The sequence below is a fragment of the Erythrolamprus reginae genome, chromosome 6, assembly GCF_031021105.1.
Source record: "Erythrolamprus reginae isolate rEryReg1 chromosome 6, rEryReg1.hap1, whole genome shotgun sequence".
NCBI classification, from domain to species: Eukaryota; Metazoa; Chordata; class Lepidosauria; order Squamata; family Dipsadidae; genus Erythrolamprus; species Erythrolamprus reginae.
Window position 1 is genome coordinate 51,204,666 of NC_091955.1, and position 19,502 is coordinate 51,224,167.

General features: G+C 43.5%; 1 protein-coding gene across 1 annotated transcript in view; it reads left to right on the top strand.

Annotated features, from left to right (window-relative positions):
• LOC139168875 (synaptotagmin-1) overlaps positions 1-19,502 on the top strand; it is a 455,513-nt gene that overhangs the window by 369,458 nt on the left and 66,553 nt on the right. Inside the window, exon 8 of the mRNA XM_070754642.1 lies at positions 1,824-1,941. Coding sequence (XP_070610743.1) covers positions 1,824-1,941 — 118 coding nt within the window. The remainder of the gene's footprint in view (positions 1-1,823; positions 1,942-19,502) is intronic.

The window sequence follows — 19,502 nt, forward strand, 5'->3', positions numbered from 1 at the left end:
CAATTCGGTTATACTTAAATCGATTAGGCAAAATTAGACAGAAACTGAGAACTGTCCTTAGAAGGTGACACGTGATTCAGTGATTACTGGCACACCCTTATCTTAAGATATTGAAGACTCCCACCTGTCTTTTAATCTACTTGTCTTCTAGCATACAGAAGATTGTCTTCGAGGAGGTTTATTATCATATTCCCAAGGTAATTGTGTAATTATACTACACTTCATAATGAGTGTATTTAATGAGAGCTATCTGTCAAAGAAAGATCAGAGACCTAAAATGCTTAGAGTTGTTTAAACATAACCTGATCCTCTAGGGTTTTTTAAAGTAATATTCTTACCCCACTAAAGTAGCATAGATCTAAGAGCACAGCAGCAGATTCTTTCTAATGATCATTTCTGAGCAGCATGAAGTCTCTTCTTGTTCTTATCATTCCAGCCTCAGATATATTCATGTTTCCATTTAATAGAAAGCTTTTGTCATTTTGCAATGGCTGCTTAACCTTTGTGTGCTTTTGTAATGCAATATTGTTCATCATAACCATAGAAAATTCTCATATATTTAGTTGGCCTCTGAACTCATATTGACATTTGGAAGAGGCCATTGTGTCTATTTGGACAACACTTGTGTTGTTTGCTAAATTATGACTAATACTTTATCTTTTAAAATTGTTCAGTTTATTTCAGAATATAACAAGGCTCAGTACAGTTCACTGTTTTCTGACAACAAAACTAATAATGTGCTGATGACTATCGCAACTAATCTAATATTTGTGCTAAAAGGGTCGCTAATAATTTACAGCAGCAAGCAGTGAGCTAACAATTAACACATTTGTGGATGCAGAAAAATACAAATTTGAAATGAGTCAGGCATCAGCTGCCATACTGAGAAGTCATGGTTGCATTTTTCTATTAGAAATTGCTATGGAATTAGTATATTTAACATATTTGAAACAAATGTGAGAGGCACAATAACTACAGTCATTGAAAGGTGAAAAAAATAAAATTGAAGATTTAGATGTAATACCTTATTCACAAAATGTCTGACTTTTAGATCTAGCCTCAGTACAGTATTATTGGAAGAACTGATTAATATTTCTGTAATATTAAGTTTAATAAAAATGTATGCTGACAATTCAAATTATTACTCAGATCTAAGTCCTATTATAAACTACAAGATCTAGATCAATAGGATGATGAATTATGTCTAGTGCAGTTGACTGGCTGGGGAGTCTAGGAGCTGAAATTCAAACATGTTAAAATTGCCAAGGGTGAGAAACAATGGTCTAAGGCATTGAAGATAATTTTGTATTGCCTGAAACCGAGTTTGGCACAGAACCTTATTTCTAAATTCAATTCAAAGATGATGTTTGAGCAGGATTAATATTGAGGTCTTTTTTATATACAAAATCTTCCATGTTTATAAACTTTAAAAATGTAATACACCAATTTCATCTGCAAATAAATTAAAGTTTTAACAGTTGCTTTTAATTGAATAAATGTATCTTTGCATGTATTTGTTTTCTCATTGTTACAGAAGTGGGAAAGACTCCACTTTTAAATCCTGAAAAATGTGATGTTGAATGTACCAGTAACAGGTATAATATCACAGGAACTGATAAGAAATAAGAGCAGAATTTTTTCTAGTTATACAGATTCGGGCTATAATAAAGCAATTCATGTATGTTGATATACCTTGTTTTCTTAACAGATTAACATAGAGGCCACTATTTTACAAGAGTGTTTTAGAAAATAAATGTGTTAGCCTTTGGTTTTAAGCTATATACTGATATATATCTACTTACAGTTCCCTTTTTTTGTTGCAGCAAGAGAAGCTAGGTGACATCTGTTTCTCTCTCCGCTATGTGCCTACTGCCGGCAAGCTGACTGTTGTCATCTTAGAAGCAAAGAATCTGAAGAAGATGGACGTGGGAGGCTTATCAGGTAAGTTGATGGCAGGAAGCATATAGTAGTAAATGTACCTGATATGCTTTTTAGTAATGGGGCCATGCCAATTCAATTCAAAGAGGTGCTCCACAACATACAAGAAAATAAGCACATCATCAGTCTGCACCTGATTAAAGCTGGACATGTTGAATCTGCACTCCCACACATTACAAAGCATGTCTTACAATTAAAAACTGAAACACTACACAGCAATGCCTAACAGTTTCTTGTTCTTAGAATATGTGAGTTATTGTTAATATGCAGGAATGAAATGTATATGCAATATGACAGCTAATCAGCAATATGACTTTTGAATAGATTGGATATACTGTACATCATGTCTGTTCCTATGTAATTCCTCACTTGTGCTTAAAGAACACAGGTGAGCAGCACAGAAAGTAGACTCAGTGCTTTGTATGAATGCTTCAATACATTACAGTTCTGCAGTACTACAGTACTATTACAATAATGAAAATAATGATTACTACAGTGTATATTTTCTATTATTTTATAATTGACTGAAATAGAGAATAGAGTAGAACAGAACAGAATAGAATAGAATAGAATTCTTTATTGGCCAAATGTGGTTGGACACACAAAGAATTTGTCTTAGATGTACAGTGGTACCTCAAGATACGAACCCCTCGTCTTACGAACAACCCGAGATACGAACCCGGGGTTCAGAAAAATGTTGCCTCTTCTTACGAACTTTTTTCGTATTACGAATGCCAAACCCGAACTTCCGTGTTCGGCGTTAGGGAGGCTGCTGGGAAGCCCCCCGGCTGTTTTAAAAGGTGACAGCCGGGCGGCGGGGCTTCTCGGCGGCCTCCCGAACGCTGAACCCAGAAGTTCGGGTTCAGGAGGCCTCTGAGAAGCCCCACTGCCCAGCTGTCGTCTCCCCCCAGCACTTCTCCCAGGACAACAGGCAGGCTGAAACAGCGTGGGGCAAAGGGAGGCTGAAACCGCCGGTGGTTTCAGCCTCCCTTTGCTCCACGCTGCTTCGCCCTGCCTGTCATCCTGGCTCAAGCGGACGGCGGCAGACCGTCTTTGTGTTTTTCGCTGGGGGGGGGGAGCAGGAAGACCTTCCTGACTCCGTCCACCCAGCCAAAAACACAAAGACGGTCTGCCACCGTCCGCTTGAGCCAGGATGACAGGCAAGGCTCAGCAAAGGGAGGCTGAAACTGCCAGTGGCTTCAGCTTGCCATTGCTCCGCGGGCGGCGGCAGACCGCCTTTGTATTTTTGGCTGGGGGGGAGCAGGAAGCGCAGGATCGGGCCAGCGACGGGCGCGGGGCGAGGCAGCAGGTCAGCATCCTGGGCGGGTGCAGAGGTGCGGCCGAGCGGGCCCGGCTCAGGCTCCGGCTAGACCTCCAGCGAGACGGGGCGGGCAGCGACTGGGGGCGGCGGCAGTGGCGGCGAGGGTATGTTCGACTTGGGGCTGGTGGCGCCCGACGCAGCGGGCAACATTGGCGCGGGAGGCAGGAGAGGACCGGGCGACTGGAGCAGCAGCACCGCCGCCGTCTCCGCCACGCCCGGCTTGGTTTCCCTGGCTGCCGCAGGCACCGCGCGCTGCAGCGGCGGAAGGCGGCCGCTTGGCCGGGGAGGCTCGGTTGAAAGGGGCTGGAGCAGCAGAGCCGAGCATGCCTTCCACCCAGGAAGTCCTGCCCCTTCATCCCCGCCCCTCGCCCCTGTGGCCGGCGGGGATGAAAGGGCAGGACTCCCCGGGCAGAAGGCGTGCTCGGCTCTGCCGTTCCAGCCCCTTACGGCCGAGCCTCCCCGGCCAAGCAGCCAGGGAAGCCGAGTCGGACGTGGCGGCGGCGCTGCTTCTCCGGTCGCCCGGTCCTCTCCTGCCTCCCGCGCCGATGTTCCCCGCTGCGTCAGAAGGCAGCCGCTTGGCCGTGGAGGCTCGACCGAAAGGGGCTGGAGTGGCAGAGCCGAGCACGCCTTCTGCCCGGGAAGTCCTACCCCTTCATCCCCTCCCCTCGCCCCTGTGGTGGTAATGGCACTCCTTCCAGGAAAACGCCTCCGAGCGAGGCTCCACCTGGTCGGGGAGACTCAACCGAAAGGGGCTGGAGCGGCATAGCCGAGCACGCCTTCCACCCGGGGAGTCCTGCCCTTTCATCCCCGCCGGCCAGACAGACTTTGGGTTTTTGGCTGGGGGGAGGGAGTTAGGAAGGTCCTACTTCTCCCCCCCCAGCCAAAAACCCAAAGCCTGTCTGCTGCCGCACGGTTTAGCCAGGACAGGAGCGGCGAAGTGCTGTGGAGGAATGGGAAGCTCAAATCGCCCGGTTTGAGCTTCCCATTCCTCCATGTCACTTCACCGCTCCTGTCCTGGCTAAACCATGCGGCAGCAGACAGACTTTGGGTTTTTGGCTGGGGAGGGGAGGGAGTTAGGAAGAGGCAGGAGCTGGGCGCTGGCCTGCCTTTTGTCCCCCGCCGCCACCGCCCGCTGGCTGCGAGTGCTCTGCCAGGCGGCCAGTAGGCATTCAGGGCGAAGTGCATGGAGGAATGGGAAGCTGAAGCCACCGGCGTTTGAGCTTCCCATTCTTCCACGCCCTGAATGCCTCCTGGCCGCCTGGCAGAGCGCTCGCAGCCAGCGGGCGGCAGCAGTGGGACAAAAGGCAGGCCAGCGCCCGTCTCCTGCCTCTCCGGAGCCACCGACCGAGCGGAGCGATCTTCTGCCGGCCATGGGCGAAGGGCAGGGAAGCCGGCGGCTGTAGCAGCTGGTGCAAGAGGCTTCCCCGCCCTTCGCCCGTGGCCAGAAGAAGAGGGGCGGGGAGCCGGGCAAGAGCGATCTTCTGCCGGCCATGGGCGAAGGGCGGGGAAGCCTCTTGCACCAGCTGCTACAGCTGCCGGCTTCCCCGCCCTTTGCCCATGGCCGGCAGAAGATCGCTCCGCTCGGTCGGCGGCTCCGGAGAGGCAGGAGACGGGCGCTGGCCTGCCTTTTGTCCCCCCCCGCCGCCGCCGCTGCCTGCTTCTCTCTCTCTCCTTCCCCGCACCGCTGCTCCACTTGGTCGGCGGCTCCGGAGAGGCAGGAGCCAGGCGCTGGCCTGCCTTTTGCCCCACGCCGCCGCCGCCCGCTGGCTGCGAGCACTCTGCCAGGCAGCCAGGAGGCATTCAGGGCGAAGTGCATGGAGGAATGGGTAGCTGAAGCCACCAGCGTTTGAGCTTCCCATTCCTCCACGCCCTGAATGCCTCCTGGCTCAAGCGGGCGGCAGCAGACCGCCTTTGGGTTTTCAGCTCGGGGAGGAGGGAGTTAGGAAGGTCCTCCTGCTCCCCCCCGAGCCGAAAACCCAAAGGCGGTCTGCCGCCGCCGGCTTGAGCCAGGAGGCATTCAGGGCGAAGTGCGTGGAGGGTTTGGCATTGGGGTTTGGCGTTCGGGTTCAGGAGGCTGCTGGGAAGCCTCCCGGCTGTTTTAAAAGGTGACAGCCGGGCTGCGGGGCTTCCCAGCAGCCTCCCGAACCCTGAAATTTTGCCAAACTTCCGGGTTCGGGAGGCTGCTGGGAAGCCCCCCCGGCTGTTTTAAAAGGTGACAGCCGGGCGGCAGCGTTTTTTTGCGGGGGGGGGGGTTGTTGCACAGATTAATTGACTTTACATTGTTTCCTATGGGAAACAATGTTTCGTCTTACGAACCTTTCGTCTTACGAACCTCCCCCTGGAACCAATTAGGTTCGTATCTTGAGGTACCACTGTATATGCGCTCAGTGTATATAAGGAGAATAAAATACATTCTTCAAGAATAAATAGATACAACACTCAGTGATAGTCAAGGTTACTAATAAGCTATCAAATTGTACTTGGAAGTAAATAAAAACAATATTGAAAGGTACAAGCAATATGATTATAGGAATTATAGGAATAAGTGGGAAGAAATAGATACTGGTAAGGTAATACAGTAATACAGTCTTAGTAAATTATTTCTTTTTTTAAAAAGTTTTATTTATTGTTTTTGGTACATAAAGAAAAACATCTATTTACAGATCAATGCCTGTTTTTAATATACAATTATAATTTGTCTTTACTTCTGTAATAAAAGAAAGAAAGAAAAATGAGAAGCTTACTTCAGTTCAAAAAGAAAGATATTAGAATAGAAAAAAGTTTTGAGCGTATACATATATTTACAATACATATATATTAGTAAATTATTTCATAGTGTTATGGGAATTAGTTGTTAAGCAGAGTGATGGCATTTGGAGAAAAAACTGTCCTAGATATTGTCTTTTTGAGGGCAGAAATTGTAACAATTTATGTCCAGGATGTGAGAATTCTGTAGATATTTTCACAGCCCTCTTTTTGACTTGTGCAGTATACAGATTCTCAATGGAAGGCAGGATGGTAGCAATTATTTTTTCTGCAGATCTAAATTATCCAGTGTAGTTTATGTTTGTCTTGTTTGGTTGCAGACATGACATACTCAATAATTCCTCTGTAGTACTGAATTAGCAGCTCTTTGGGCAGTTTGAGCTTTCTGTATACAGTGATACCTCGTCTTGCGAACTTAATTGGTTCCGGGAGGAGGTTTGTAAGGCGAAAAGTTCGTAAGACGAAACAATGTTTCCCATAGGAAACAATGTAAAAGTTATTAATGCGTGCAAGAAAAAAAACGCAAAAACGGTGCTCCACTGAGCGGCGGCGCCCAGCTATCACCTTTTGAAACAGCCGGGGTGCTTCTTGGCGTTCTCCCAAATGCTGAACCCGGAAGTTTGGCAAAAGTTCAGGTTTAGGTTTGGGAGGCCGCCAAGAAGCACCACCGCCCGGTTGTCACCTTCCGAAACAGCCGGGGGGTTTCTCGGCATTCTCCCAAATGCTGAACCCAGAAGTTCGGCAAACGTTTGGGTTTGGGTTCGGGAGGCCGCCAAGCGCCGTCGCGTGGCTGTCACCTTCTGAAACAGCCGGGGGGCTTCTCAGCGTTCTCCTGAATGCCGAACCTGGAAGTTCAGCAAAAGTTCAGGTTTGGCGTTCGGGTTTGGGAGGCTGTCGAGAAGCGCCGCCGCCCGGCTGTTACCTTTGCAGAAGAGCCGCGGAGCTGTCGGCCGGTCAGGAGGCTCAAACGGAGGTGGGGAATCCCAATAGGGAATTCCATGGGCGGAGCTTTGACGTCACGGAGACATCCTGCCTGGAGTCTACGTTTCGGCCGGCCAGGAAAGACGTCTCCATGATGTCAAAGGTCCGCCCATGAAATTCCCTATTGGGATTCCCCACCTCCATTTGAGCCTCCCAACCGGCCGACAGCTCCACGGCTTTTCTGCAAAGGTGACAGCTGGGCAGCAGCACTTCTCGGCGGCCTCCCAAACCCGAACGCCGAACCCGAACTTTTTCCAAACTTCCGGGTTCGGCGTTCAGTATAACAAGTTTCTGGTTATTCTAAAGCAAAAATAGCAATTGATCAATGTAGCATTTTAAAAGTTCTGAGTACTTTTGCCTCCTCATAGACTACATTGTCAGATATTACCGAAGAGTAGGATATATAGGAAATGTAAATAAGACACCTGAAGTAGAAACTAGCGCATTGCCCAAGAAAATTAGCATTGTAAGGTGTGTATGTATGTTTTCAATATACATTTTTCCAGAAGAGTATCCTTTTCATGTCAACCTCCTTCCTTAATAGTCAAATCATTTCTTAGCTCCCAAGACCACTTTTGGAAATCTCAATGCAAGTTATTCTGAATAAACTGCAAGTTTATATATAGAAGAGGGATGGGGGAATAAGCAAGTTATTTTATTATTGACACAAAATTGCTTTTTTCAGTTTTTCTACTGAGCAAGTTGTACATCATGATAGAGGTGAAGAATTCAGTTTGAACTTAAACTAAATGTTACCCACATATTTGGCAGCATTTGCTGTCACCAGAGAAATCCATTATCAGGAGAAGAAAATAATGTAAAGTTGCATTTGTGCGTATCTGTGAGTGGGAAGATGTGAAAGAGTATGAAAAAATATGGATGTGCAATAAAGCTGCTGTTTCGTGAAGAAAAGAGGCAGAAATATGTAGAAGAAAGTGGGGAGCATATTGGAAACACAGCAGGGGATCGGATTCTGCCTTATGAAGATAGAGATGACACATTCTTCCTCCCACATCCAATTCTTTTAATTGAAGTAGAATTGCTGACTTCCTGGGCAATGTCAACAAAGTAGGTATACAAACAGTTCCAAGATATTGTTGGTTCTGCACAACCTAATATTAGGCAGAGTGGCATGTAAAATCCTGATAGTGAAGTTTGGTGTTATATCCAGAAGACTTCTATTCAGATATTATGTAGTACAAATCAGAGGAATTGGGATTACTCCTGCATTTGGCCAGAAACTTGCATTCTGATTCCTCATTTCACAAAGGATTTTGTTTGTTTGAGTAGGCTGCCTTGGCAAATCTCCTTATTTAACACAGTATGAGATGTAGGTGTGGGAAAGGTTGGCACATTTAAGCTCATCTTTTTTCCTGAGAGAAATAGCAAAGCAAAGCAAAGCAAACTTCATCCCCAGTTTACTGCTGTTATTTTCACTTATCAAAACAATCTTTACATTCCATTAATCACCCCCAAAAATCATAAAACTGGAATGCCATCAAATTATCCTCAAGCTTGGCAAAGTAGCTAGTATATCAGTAGATAAGAAAGAATTCAAATACACAAGTTAAAAAGTCATATTTATCATTATAACAGCAGAAGTATCAAATAATATGAATGAGGTTTTTTTCTGTCCCACAAACATCATCATATACTGTAGTACCATTGTAATATATACTGGTAATGTACTATAGTATAGTACTAGGTGCTATAATGGTACATAGTACATCAATGGTACATCATAGTACATCATAAAGTACCATTGTACCTCAACTTTAATGTATAATAAATCTAGAATGGCTCTGAAAAGACTAATGTGCTTTACCGGATCCTGACAATCAAAAGTCCCAAAGAACAGCAAAATCAGCACAGAAATAAAGTATCTTTCAGCATGTTTATTTTCCCACTGTCTATTGTTTATTTTTGAACCCCCCTTTTAAGTCCGCATTTGATTTCCAAAGAAAAGTTCCAGAGTAAAGGAAAAACCACATCAGAAGTAATCAAATCCTCCCTAGCTATATAATCTGAGCAGTATCATTCTGAAGTGTCCAATCTCTTCTTCAAAACCTTCAATGTTGATGTATCCATACTTCTGAAGGCAACTCATTCTACTTGTTCTCACTGTCAGAAAATTTCTTTTTAGTTCTAAGTTGGATATGTCTTGGTAAATTTCCATCCAGTACTTCATCTCTTGCCCCAGGTGCTTTGAAGAATAGGTTGTCACCCTCTTTTGTATGACAATCCCTGAAATATTGGAAGATTGCTATGATGTCACTAGTAGTCCGTCTCTTTGTTAGACTAGACATACTCAGCTCTTGCAAATGTTCATCATATGTTTTAGTCTCTAATATTCTAATCATCTTTGTTGCTCTTCTCTGTATTCTTTTTAGAATTGCAATTTTTTATACCATCATGATCAAAATTGGATGCCATTTTCCAAGTGCAGTATATAGCAATACAGTACTAATAATTAACATGGTCTTTATACTATTCTTCTGTTGATGTAGCCTAGGATTAAACTGGCTTTTTTCGCAGCAAACAAAACACACACAATTCTTCCTATTTCTTGTAGCCTTATTAAATTTTGAAACATCTACATATGAATTTATTTTAAAATGTGTTCCCTATATATTCTATGAAAACTGAACAATTGAGGAAGAGGAATGCCCAAAGTCTCAATGGCATGGAGTTCCCCACTCTCTGTTGGGAACCCCAAATCTCAACTGTTTGGAGACCTTGCAACCAACTGGTTCCAGGTCAGATCTGCCCTGGAGGGACAGTGAAGAAGAGAGGCGCCTGTCTGAGACGGGGGGGGGGGCAGCTTACAATCGCCCCCTCCCCCAGGAAGCCAGCACCAGCCTCTCATCCAGCAGTTGAAAATGGCTCTGTCATCATTAGCTGGGGTGGTCACAAATGAACAGATTGTTTGATGAGATTGTTGATTGCCTGGGTCTAAGATCTAAGCATCTGTGCTGGAGAGAGGTGAAGAAGTGCTGAAACTGGAAAGTGTTTAACCAATATAATGATTAAAAGAAGAAAATTAAATATTAAAGTGGAACAAAAAAGGCTTCAAAATGAAGAGAACAGTTATCTAGCAATTTGAAAAATCATAAAGTGATTTAAAGGAACAGGATTGAAAATCCAATTCTGAAGTTTATCATGTAAGAAAGAGCAGATTGCTGTATCAGGAACAGAAACCGCCATCTGCTGGCTGGAAGACATATTATAATGGATGGTGGGAATATGTTTATCTCAACTGATATTAATACCGACCTTGACTTGTAAGAACTATCTCAGAATCTGGAAAAAAGACAAACTATTTAGTGGAGGCTGTGAAAGCAATTTAATGGAGATTGACTTAAAAGCACATTTTGGACTTGTTTAGTTTGGAATAAATGTTCATACAAAGATTTCAAGCTTTTTGGTTTGGTGAACTGTGACACTGATGACATGCAGGCAAGTGAATATGAAGAATTTATTAGACTTTTGAAAGAATTGGATAAAGATTTTAAAAGTTACATTTTGAGACTTAGAGGTGGGGGGGGGAATTAAAAAACAAGGGACAATAAACACCTTGAAGTTACGATGGCAGGGAATGAAAATGAAAATAAAGAAGAGAAGAAACTAGAAGAAGAAGAAAAGATTGATGAAAATATTGGACTCTTTGACAATAAAAAAGACAAAGACATTAAAAATGAAGGACAGAATGGTTACTATATTGGAATCTATAAAAATTGCACTGGCATTTACAGTGACAAATAGCAGGAAAAATATGGGAATTGGAAGAAACAAACTAAAACAGAAGTAGCAAATAGGGAGAAGAGGTTGAGAGGGACTGAAATAAGACCTATACAAAGGTTATATAATCAGGGGTGAGCTACTGCCCAGATGGGGGAGAACGCAGTGGGGTAGCAAAAATGGAGCTCCACCTCAGAGCACCCAATTTGCACTGAAAGATGTTGAAAGAAAATGCAGGGCGTCCTGCATAAGCCACGCCCGCAATGTAGAAGTAAGAATTTTGGTAGCCCTTCACTGTATATAATATATCTCTTTTTGAATATGTAGTGACTCAGTTAACCTTAAAGAATCTCATCCATTCCTCTCAAACTATAACACAATTAGCAATTCTCGGTTAAGTCAGTAGTAGAAGCAAATATTTCCAAATCCTATGTGTCCAGCTTTGTAAGAGCGAATAATCTAGAATGTCTTCACATGAGCATTGTTTTGAAAATATGTTCAAATCATTCCAATTGAAAATGGACTAAACCTCCAACTAAACCTCCAATCAAATCCCAGATGGTAAAAAAGAAAATTATTTCCTGCATGTGCTTATTGCCATCTAGTGGCTTCTGAATTATTATTATTAGTAGTAGCCCTGAACAGATCCATTTTGAAATAGGTCCAGAGAGTTCCATTTTAGCAGTAAATACATTCATGTCTTACGTTTAATTAAAGTACATTAAATGAAAGCTCAAAACAAATCATGCCCTGCTACTTACAGAAACTACTGTTGATGAAAATTATCTCTACAAGCAAAAAATGCCCCATTGGATATAAATTACTTGTTTAATCTTTAATTAAATTGAACACCTGGACTCTATTAACTAATATAATCCAAAGCTAATATGCTTTGTCTCTGAGTGAAAGATAAAGTGATTTGCTGCAACAGGCAAATTCAGATGGAGAACAGGAATCTTCAAACTTTTCCTCCAAATGAAAGTGAGTACAGATGTAGTTTTTTAAAGTTATATTTTAATTTTAATTTATTCAAGGACAAATATAAGGAATCTAATCCTTTGGATAGAGAACTCAAATCTTTGCTTTACTTCCAACATAGTCCAGATCATATCTGTGCTTTTGTCTATAACTGATCCTTGATCCATTTCTTTTCATTGGCATTGTGTGTTGATGTCTAATAAATAGGAGATCTTGATCTATAGCATCTTCAAGTAACATTTAATTTGACCGTCCAGATTCAAATTTAATAATATAATACGATTTTATAGGTCTGTGTTTTCTAAAATTTGAAATAGCATGCTAATCGTCTACCACGGGATCTTAATTTGACAAGCAAAACATAGGTATGCAAATATATCCATTGTGCTATAAAATAAGTGGTAGAAAAAACTACCATTACTTCAGTCCAGCCAGAAACTTCATCAAGAAAATTAGGAACTGCATCTCATGAATTAAAAAGTCTGGATAACTGCCAGACACCAGTAGGCTGCCCCTATTTTCTATATACCGTAATTGCTGCATTTTATCAGCTCTCAAATTGGACAACTTTATATAGAGATGCCGATGATTGATCATATGAGCTTTCTTCATTTCTCTCTTATTCTTACTTATAATAATAATAATTATCTCAAGAATTTCATTCATATTTTACAAATGACCATATGAAAATGTTAGATGCCTCAGTGACATGGCATGTTTAACACTAATTTTTAAGCAATTTTCTCATAATTCCTAATATTTCGCAGCTCACTCACATTTTCATGGTATTTGTTGTTGTTCACCTTATGGTTTTAATTTTCATCTGATATTTAGCTATCCTGTATCTATACCACCATCTTGCAGATAACTCACCATTTAGCTCTTGACCTGATTGGGGGGTGGGCAAGTAAATCAAATAGTAATCAGAAGTTGGCATATTGCAAAGTATGGATTTTCTGTCTTCACCTCCACAATCAAAGATGTATTCAAATAATCCCATAAACTTTCTTAAAAAATGATAGTTAGGAATGTCTGTACTCAGTCTTTCAGGAGTGGTACCTGGGTATTGGCCAACAAGCCAAGGCTACCTCAAATAAACATCAGCTCTGGGGATGGCATGGTTTGTCCACTGTCAAGCCTCCTAACAGCAACCAAAAAGGTTATATTCTCATAAAATGTCTTGATTTAAGGGGGAACTGGCTATGTATTATCCGTATGCTCTTGGTAATTCATATTCCAAATAATCTGAGAAATCTATTATAAATATATTACAGTGGGTGGACAAAAAGTAGCTTGCTATCAGTTTGCTGTATGCATCTATCCATGCATGTTAGCCGTTTGTCAGTGAATAAGCCAATCAATCCCAAAAAGTTGGAAATCTCTACTCTAAAGTAACTCATCCATTAATAGCACATGCTTGTTACTGATAGGATATGGACTTGGGTGTGTGTGTGGATTTTTGCAATCCAGACAGACTTGTAGGTTTACCTTAAGAGAGTTAGTGTGCAATAAAATAAAGTAAGGTTGGTCCTCTTAGCTTTTTTAAAAATACAGTGATACCTCATGATACGAACTTAATTGGTTCTGGGACGAGGTTCGTAAGGTGAAAAGTTCGTAAGATGAAACAATGTTTCCCATAGGAATCAATGGGAAAGCGATTAATGCGTGCAAGCAGAAAACTCACCCCTTTTGCCTCATTGCTGCCGGCATTCAGATCGTTCGGGGGTGGGTAGAGGAGGGGGGAGACCGGGGGGGGGGGGAGAGACAGTGCAGACTGCCCAGAGGGAGCCTCATGGGTGGATTGGGTAGACAGTTACTGTCCGGCTGCAATGACTCAAAGGGAAGGGAGGCGGAATACGGGAGGAGGAGGGAGGCAGCCTCCACGCTCCAGGAGCTAATTGGCCAAAGACGTTCCCAGCCCAGCGCTTTTACATTGATCCCTTTCTCCGCCTCCCTCCCAGCCTCCGGACCGCATTCGCCTTCCTCCCGCCCGCAGCCGACTGACCGTGGGATCCTTCCCGAGCTCGGAGAGCTTCCTGGGAATGAAAGCTCGCGAACGCAACAAGGGCGAAAGCCAGTGCTGCGAAGACCAGGCGGCGCTCCAGAGCCTCTGCGGCATGTTAAAGACTGCCTCCTGCCTGCCCCTGCTCTTCTGCCGGACCGGGGACAGGCAGGAGGAAGTTATGCCGGATACGGGTGATGGGTGGGACAGAGGGGTGGGGTTAAGCCTCCTTTGGCGGCTGGGGAGCTGTGCGGCTTTGTCTTTTGCTGGGAAGGTAAGTGAAGCGCCGGATCTCCTGCCTTTTGCCCAGCCAAACCCGAACTTCCGCGTTCGGCTTCGGGAGGCTGCTGGGAAGCCCCCCGGCTGTTTTAAAAGGTGACAGCCGGGCTGGGGGGCTTCCCAGCACCCCCCCAACCCCGAACCCGGAAGTTCGGCAAGAGTTCGGGGTTCGGGAGGTTGCTGGGAAGCCCCCCAGCCCGGCTGTCACCTTTTAAAACAGCCGGGCGGCTTCCTAGGAGCCTCCGAACGCCGAACCCGGAAGTTCGGGTTTGGCGTTCATAACTCGAAAAAAGTTCATAAGAAAAGGCAAATTTTTTCTGAACCCCGGGTTCGTATCACGAGTTGTTCGTAAGACGAGGGGTTCGTATCTTGAGGTACCACTGTATAAATGTTTGTAATGTTTGCAATATAAAGCAAAAATCCCCAGTTTGATTGATACTGCCAAATCAAGTCCACATCTTATCATAGACAAGCTATTACTACATTGGCTAGATTCATCCTTGGTTTTATGGCTGCAGTTTTTAAACTTCCCTGTATCAAGTCCCAAATTCTGGTTTCTCCTGAATGCTTCTATCCATGCTTCTTTTTAGAATTTCAAGTAATTTTCTATTTCTAATTGCTCTCTACCTGTTTCAAAAAAATTTTTTAAAAAAAATCTAACATTTAACTCTCAAATGCAAAGATCATCTAGATTTGACTTACTTATCAAATTTATCTACAACCAATCACTCTAAATTTTACAATTTAGACCTAATTTTTAATCAAGAATCCACCCCCTCAATGGTGTCCTGCTTTACCAATGTTAAAATCTGGTCACCTTAATATATACACATGACTCGACAAAAAAAATCATATATATTGCTTCAAAGTGCTTTTACACTAACCTCAAGCTGATGGTGAGATTTGAACTGCTGAACTACAGCTAGCAGTTAGCTGAAGTATTTATTCATTTATTTATTAGATTTCTATGCCACCCAATTCCTCGGACTCAGAACGTCTCACCACAAAAATAAATACGTAACATGAAGAAATCTAAGTTTAAAAACATAATAAAATGCCAATAGCCTGCAATGCTGCACTCTAACCACTGCACCACCTCAGCTCAGTGTATGTGTGTGTGTATATATATATATATATATATATATATATATATATATATATATATATATATATATATATATATATATATATAGTAATACCTCGTCTTACGAACTTAATTGGTTCCCGGAGGAGGTTCGTAAGGCGAAAAGTTCGTAAGACGAAACATTGTTTCCCATAGGAAACAATGTAAAATAAATTAATGCGTGCAAGAAAAAAAGCGCGCAAAAAACCGCCGCCGCCCGGCTGTCACCTTTTGAAACAGCCGGGTGCTTCTCAGCGTTCTCCCAATGCCGAACCCGGAAGTTTGGCAAAAGTTCGGGTGGCCGCTGAGAAGCCCTGCCGCCCGGCTGTCACCTTTGGAAACAGCCGGTGGGCTTCTCGGCACCCTCCCGAACCCGAACGCCAAACCCGAACTTTTGCCAATCTTCCAGGTTCGGCGTTCAGGAGGCCACCGAGAAGCCCCGCCGCCCGGCTGTCGCCTTTTAAAACAGCTGGAAGTTCAGCAAAAGTTCGGGGTCGGCGTTCGGGTTCAGGAGGACCCCGAGAAGCCCCGCCGCCCAGCTGTTAGCTTTTCAAAAGAGCCGCGAAGCTGTCGGGCCAGTCGGGAGGCTGGAAAGGAGGTGGGGAATCCCAATAGGGAATTCGATGGGCGGAGCTTTGACATCACAAAGATGTCCTTCCTGGCCGGCCGAACAAAGTGTGGTCAGAACTGCTGTCCCTCTATAAATACTGATGGAGGTGTGTCAGGTGCTGTTTCAATTGCTACAAGTGGGTAGCTGATGGGGTAACACCTTGAGTAGTTGCTGCAGTTGATGTTTGTAGATTAATTGATGTTTGCAGATTAGGGGGTGACATCCTGAGTAGTTGTTGCAGTTGATGCCTGCAGACTAGTCAGCTGTATTTTAATGCGTGTCTGTGATGTAACATCCTGTGTTTGTGGTCTGGCTATGTGGTCTGCCGTGTGTCAGTTTGCTTTGTGTGGGTATTGGAGAAGGGTGCAGCAGTTGGAGATGCCACTGTGGTTTGGCTTCTGGGTAGTGGTTGTATTTTGTCTGTGGAGTGGGTATGGGTTTGGGTCTGGTGAGGGTGATCCAGTAGATTATGAATTTTAAAAAGGGACAAGGTTTGTAACATTTTTCATACTGCCAGCCCATAATCATTTAAGTACGAACAAACCTATGTGGAAAAAAGACAATAATTGCCCACAGAATAAATATGACTTTATTCTGTGTCCACTTTCTGTTTTCAAATTCTTTTTTGCTTTTTACTTCCCATTGCATTTTTCTCATATATAGCTGCATATACAATCATCTTCGGAGAGGGGCGGCATACAAGTCTAATAAATTATTATTAGTATTGCTTTTATTATTATTATTATTGTTGTTGTTGTTGTTGTTGTTGTTGTTATATGAAAAAGTCTATATTGGATTTTCATTTTCCTTTCTTAGGTCAGAGATTGGAAAACTATGGCTCTTTTATGACTTGTGCACTTCAACTTAAGAAGACTGAATTGAAGCCCACAAGTTCTAAGGGGCCATAGTTCCACACCTCAGGTGGAGAAATCAAACAAAGGGAAAAAATCATTTGCCTACCTAATGTCTATAACCATACAAAATTGAGTCTATTTATTTACTTTGTTTCTCGATGTAACGTAATTATGTCAGATACTTGATCATGTGTGCCTTTTTGCTATTTCAGTGATGCAGAAATTAATTAGTGATCGTTTTAAAACCAAAAAGTTTTGCAGCATATTGGACTTATCTTCAAGTCAGTTCTAACAAATTTTATCCTTGTTATATGCTGAAAATCTAATCAATTTTTGCATCCCTTTTTCACATCATGCAAATGAAGCTTTCCCAGGCTCCAATTATATTGCATGTAAAATGAAACTGCACTTTTCTGCAATTAGAAATAGTCTATTTTAAACACACTATTCACATTCAAAAAGGGTTATAAAAAAGGGTTTAGAAAATGATTTTATAGAGATGTTGAAAACATCAGGCATTCTATTTTGATAGATAGATAAAATACAAAAAATCTTAAAGTAGCAATTGTATACTTAATATTATAGAAATGATACAAGTGTCCCAAATTTTCCAATAATATTTTTAAAATAAAATTTGAATAAAATTAGTGGGAAAAGTTAAACAGTACTAACTGTGAAATATCTCAAAAGATAATAATGGCAATAACACTTAGACTTGTATACCATCCATAGTGCTTTACAGCACACTATCTGAGCAATTTACAATGAATATTGTCCCCAACAATCTAGATACTCATTTTATCAAATTTAGAAAGAAGGAAGACTGAGGCAATATCCAGCCCATCAAGATCAAACTCCTGACTATGGGCAGAATTAGCCTGTGCTACCAGGACTCCCCAAAAATGTGGTCAGAAATGTCTGTCTGCCAGCAGCTTCCATTGAAAGCAGAGAGGGACTTCCAAAATGAGATTCCTCAAAAGCATAAAAAGTTGTATTTTCAAAAGGGTTAATTTAAACAACCCTATGATGTCATACTTACCTTATATGGACTATTGGCCATTAAAAATTACAATTTGAGGTAATTAGAAAACTTCTTTAAAGTGATAGTTTTAACAGTTCCATCTCTTGTTAAATGTAAAACATACATATATATGTATCTAAGTATGTATACAGTGATCCCCCGCTCGTTGCGAGGGTTCCGTTCCAGGACCCCCCGCAACGAGCGGGTTTTCGCGAAGTAGCGCTGCGGAAGTAAAAACACCATCTGCGCATGTGCAGATGGTGTTTTTACTCCCGCAGCGCTAGCGAGGAGCCGAAGATTGGGGGCGGCGCGGCTGTTTTAAAATGTCGCCGCCGGCATGGGGGGCTTCCTAGCAGCCCCCCAAACCCGGGTTGGGGGTCCGGGATGCCGGCGGCGACATTTTAAAACAGCCGCGCCGCGCTGGCTGTCGGCGCTTTGGAGCTGAGTCCCGGAGCGAATTCGCTCCGGGACTCAGCTCCAAAGCGCCGACAGCCAGCGCCAGCGAACGGCTTCTCCACGCTGGCTGTCGGCGCTTTGGAGCTGAGTCCCGGAGCGAATTCGCTCCGGGACTCAGGTCCAAAGCGCCGACAGCCAGCGCCAGCGAACGGCTTCTCCGCGCTGGCTGTCGCCGCTTTCGAGCTGAGTCCTGGAGCGAATTCGCTCCGGGACTCAGCTCCAAAGCGCCGACAGCCAGCGCCAGCGAACGGCTTCTCCGCGCTGGCTGTCGCCGCTTTCGAGCTGAGTCCCGGAGCGAATTCGCTTCAGGACTCAGCTCGAAAGCGGCGAGAATGAACGGCGTGGGCGGGCGAAGGGCGGGCGGCAGCGAGGAGTTTGCGTGGGCGGTGGGGAAACTCCTTGCTGATGCCCGCTGCTCGCCCTCCCGCCAGCAAGAGGGGGAAGACCCAGGGAAGCCGCCCAGCAGCTGATCTGCCGGGCCCCATCTACGCATGCGTGCCCATAGAAAAAAAGGGCACACATGCGCAGATGGTGTTTTGATTTCCGGGTTGAAAAATCGCAAATTACCCTGTTCGCAATGGTCGGGGACGCAATAACCGGGGGATCACTGTATATGTATGTGGCATAAAGAATTTTTAAATTGAGGTGAAGCATGTCCATAAAGGATGTATGCATAATTGACTTTGCAACCTGGAAAATCTCTTTTTCTTACATATGAATTTGAGGAAAATTCATTCAAACACATAAAATCATACTTTGCAAACAATAGGAATTATCTCAGGGACCGCCTTCTGCTGCACGAATCCCAGCGACCAGTTAGGTCCCACAGAGTGGGCCTTCTCCGGGTCCCGTCAACTAAACAATGTCATTTGGTGGGACCCAAGGGAAGAGCCCTCTCTGTGGTGGCTCCGGCCCTTTGGAACCAACTCCCCCCAGAGATTAGAATTGCCCCCACCCTCCTCGCCTTTCGTAAACTTCTTAAAACCCACCTCTGCCATCAGGCATGGAGGAACTGAGATATTCTTTCCCCCTAGGCCTTTACAATTTACGCATGGTATGTCTGTATGTATGTTTGGTTTTTATAATAAGGTTTTTTTTTAGTTATTTTAGTATTGGATTGGATTGTTACATGCTGTTTTTATCATTGTTGTTAGCTGCCCCAAATCTACGGAGAGGGGCGGCATACAAATCCAATGAATAAATAAATAAATAAGGAAAGAACAGTAGAAGAAGCCATGTAATGTGTCCCAACATAAATTTATCACTACCATTTCTAAAAGTTGCATACATATGTTGGTAATAATAGGTTAATGTTATAAGTGAACTATAACTGAAGTATGTTGTCAATAGTTTTCATTATCAATGTGTATGAAAAGCTATCTAAATAGCATCAATAACATTACTTGTTTGTCTTGCAAAGTTAATATTTTGCCCA